This window comes from Vigna unguiculata, chromosome 2, assembly GCF_004118075.2.
Source record: "Vigna unguiculata cultivar IT97K-499-35 chromosome 2, ASM411807v1, whole genome shotgun sequence".
Classification (NCBI taxonomy): Eukaryota; Viridiplantae; Streptophyta; class Magnoliopsida; order Fabales; family Fabaceae; genus Vigna; species Vigna unguiculata.
The window spans coordinates 12,497,037-12,500,200 of record NC_040280.1 but is presented as its reverse complement, the minus strand read 5'-3'; the positions used below and the strand labels follow the sequence as shown (position 1 = coordinate 12,500,200).

The window sequence follows — 3,164 nt, the reverse complement described above, 5'->3', positions numbered from 1 at the left end:
GGAGCTACCATCTTTCTTTTTCACTAACAGAACTGGTGCTCCCCACGGTGATGCACTCGGTCGGATGAACTTCTTCTCAAGCAGATCCTCAATCTGTTTCTTTAGTTCAGCCAACTCAGCAGGCGCCATTCTGTACGGTGCCATAGAAACTGGCCCAGCGCCAGGGATGAGATCAATGGAGAAATCTACATCCCTGCTAGGCGGTAGTTCTGGAATCTCATCCGGAAATACATCTGCATATTCATCTACTACCGGAATCCTGCTGATCTTCTCGGCCGTGCTCATCTTCTCTGCCTGAGCCACAATCATGTAACATGTAGCTCCAGCCTCAATCTCCCTCACCGCCTGGTTAGACGAGATAAGTTCTAGCCCCACTGTCTCAGGAAACACTATCTGACGCTGTCCGCAGTCAATGACGACATGATTACTCGACAACCAATCCATGCCCAGAATCACGTCTAGACCCTCCATCGGCAAACAAATGAGGTTCAACCTGAACCTGCGGCCTGCCACCTCCATAGGGCACCCCACGCACATAGAAGTGGTGGATACTTCTCCAGATGCTGGCGTCGCAACTAATAGCTCGCACCCCAGCTCTCGCATCGTAAGCCCGAGCCTCCTCACACATTCATTAGACACAAACGAATGAGTGGCTCCTGAGTCGAACAACACCACCACCTCGTGGTCACACAACAAACATAGAAACTGCAACAGATTACCTGACTGTTTCGCCTCTGTGGTCGTCAAGGCGAACACACGCCCCGGTGCTCTGGGCCGATCTCCTACTGGCCTCGTAGCTGGCGCACCACCAGCTTGTCTTCTGTTAGGACACTGACGTGCAAAGTGCCCTGTCTGCTGGCATGCGTAGCACCTACCAGTACTACTGCCTCCACCGGTACTGCTAGCAGGTTTAGTACAATCCCTCCTCAAGTGTTCCCCGCCACAGTTAAAACACCGCAATCTTCCTCCGGTAGTCGGCGGTCTGCTGTAAGGTTTCCTCTGAGGTCTGGCATCTGAGGTGGTCCTCTGCTGTTTCCCCCCACTACTCGATCCAGTCTCCAACTGCTCCACGGTTTTGGCCTGCTCGACCAAAACTGGAAACTCTCTAATCCGGAGCGGCACAATGAAGCGGCGTATCTCATGTTTCAATCCGCCCTCGAACCTCCTACACCTCCACTCCTCAGTAACATCTGGAGTGTAGAAACGAGCCAGGTATTCAAACCTCTCTATATATGCCGCCACAGTCATAGTCCCTTGCTGAAGAGTAAGGAACTCTGCCTCCCGTTCATGCCTCGCACTGTCGGGAAAGTATTTCTCCAGGAACCTCGTCCTGAAGGCAGCCCACGTCACCTGCTCCCCACGGGTCTGCATCAACTGCTGCATCCCCTGCCACCAATACTCTGCGTCTGCCACCAGAAGAAACGTGACGAACAGCAACCTCTGCTCATCTGTGCATCCCAGCACTCTACAGATCTTCTCACACTCCCGCATCCAAGCATCTGCCTCGTCAGGAGTGGCCTTGCCAGAGAACTTGGTCGGCCGGTGTTTCATGAAATCCTCCATGGCTACTGGCCGAGTAGGTGCCACTACAGCTCTGGGTGGCGCCGCTATGGGCTGCATCGCGTCCACCATACGATGGATCGCCTGAGCTATGTCATCAGCTCCAGCGGTGTTCCTCCTCCTCCTGTTAGCCATAGCTCGTGCACGCCACATATTATAGCTGGTTCACACACACACAGCCCATATTAGGATTTCATATCCAAAAATAAACTAATAACACAGAAAAATTAGTCACGCAACGTAACACGGCATGCTCACTCCCCATAGACTCCAAAATCATTTTGAAAACCATTGCTCTGATACCAAATGTAACATCCCGCCAGGATATTACTCATATATAATTAAATAAATGAAATAAATAAAATCTTGCGTTTAATAATACCTCATTTTCCCAAGACACGGGAAAATTTAAACTTTATTAAATGGGCGAATAAAATGTACAACGTTCCTTACAAAACCAAAATCCACAATATATCAAGTCACCCGTCAGGGTTTACATATGTTTTCAAAAACAAGTAAATAAATATAAAAGTTTCCCAAGACAATCCCCTCTCCGCGGCTAAGCTGCACCAGAGTCACCTGCATCACCAACATCTGCTCCCGTGTACCGCGTACACGATCATCGCCACACACACGCAGATAGGGTGAGCTTAACATATAAAATCACATATACAAAACCATAAACATATATATATATATATATATATGTATATATATATATATATATATATCAACATGCATACACATCACAACACTTAACTTAACTTTCCATATTGCCCTATATTTTTTTTTTTTATTTTATTTCCATAATCCGATTCCCAATACGTTTATTCGTGTTCTATCTCGTCTGATGATTTCTTCAAGGTGACTTGCTGCCATACCTATCGGCCACAACCGATAGAGCACGTGCGGGAAAACATGCTACGGATCATACACCGCAACGCCAGGTAGAGTTCCCATATACGAACAAAGCCCGTATCGTCCCAAGACTACCAAACTCGTCAGCCAACAACTGAGGAGGGCAATCTGTCCGGACCCATCCGTACTGGCCACAACCAGCACACTCATACCGGCAACACTCGCCAACCCGAGCCACAACTCCAGGGTTCCTCGTGTTCATCCGCCATCCCGAGCTACAACTCAAGAGATGCTATTCCGAGCCACAACTCAAGGAATACCACGTGCTTAACCCTTATCCCGAGCCACAACTCAAGGGATATGTTCTGAGCCACAACTCAAGGAACTCCAGCAATTCTCACCTTTAAAGCATCACTAGACACACTGTAGATCACAAATTCACAAGGAAAACTCAAAGCTGCAGCAGTATAGATCGCCTGGCGGGGGACACGTGCCGCCAAGCGCTGCCAGCTCCCAGATCGCCTGGCGGAATAATTCACACCACTAGGCGACTCCCGTCAATGAACCCACAAATTCCATTGTAACCGCCTAGCGGATCCACCTTCACCATCAAGCAGAATTCATGCCAGACCCCACTAACGCGGTTGCTATTGCCTGCACCACTTTACAATTTATTTCATCCCCCTTAAAACAAAACCCGTACCTATTCATAGTTTAATCCGACCCCAACTCAAACATTGGTAATT

General features: G+C 48.6%; 1 protein-coding gene across 1 annotated transcript; it reads right to left on the bottom strand.

The window, feature by feature from the left end:
• Positions 1 to 575: 575 nt before the first annotated feature.
• LOC114174484 lies at positions 576 to 1,695 on the bottom strand. The gene is made up of 2 exons (XM_028059323.1): positions 720 to 1,695; positions 576 to 616 (listed from the first exon to the last, which is right to left on the bottom strand). The coding sequence occupies exons 1-2, from the start codon at positions 1,693 to 1,695 to the stop codon at positions 576 to 578; spliced, it is 1,017 nt and encodes a 338-aa protein (XP_027915124.1).
• Positions 1,696 to 3,164: the final 1,469 nt, after the last annotated feature.

Coding starts and splice junctions, on each gene's coding strand:
- LOC114174484 (XM_028059323.1), bottom strand. CDS start 1,695: ATGGCTAACAGGAGGAGGAGGAACACCGCTGGAGCTGATGACATAGCT. Junction 617..719: donor CACAGAGGCGAAACAGTCAG/GTAATCTGTTGC, acceptor ATGTGTGAGGAG/GCTCGGGCTTACGATGCGAG.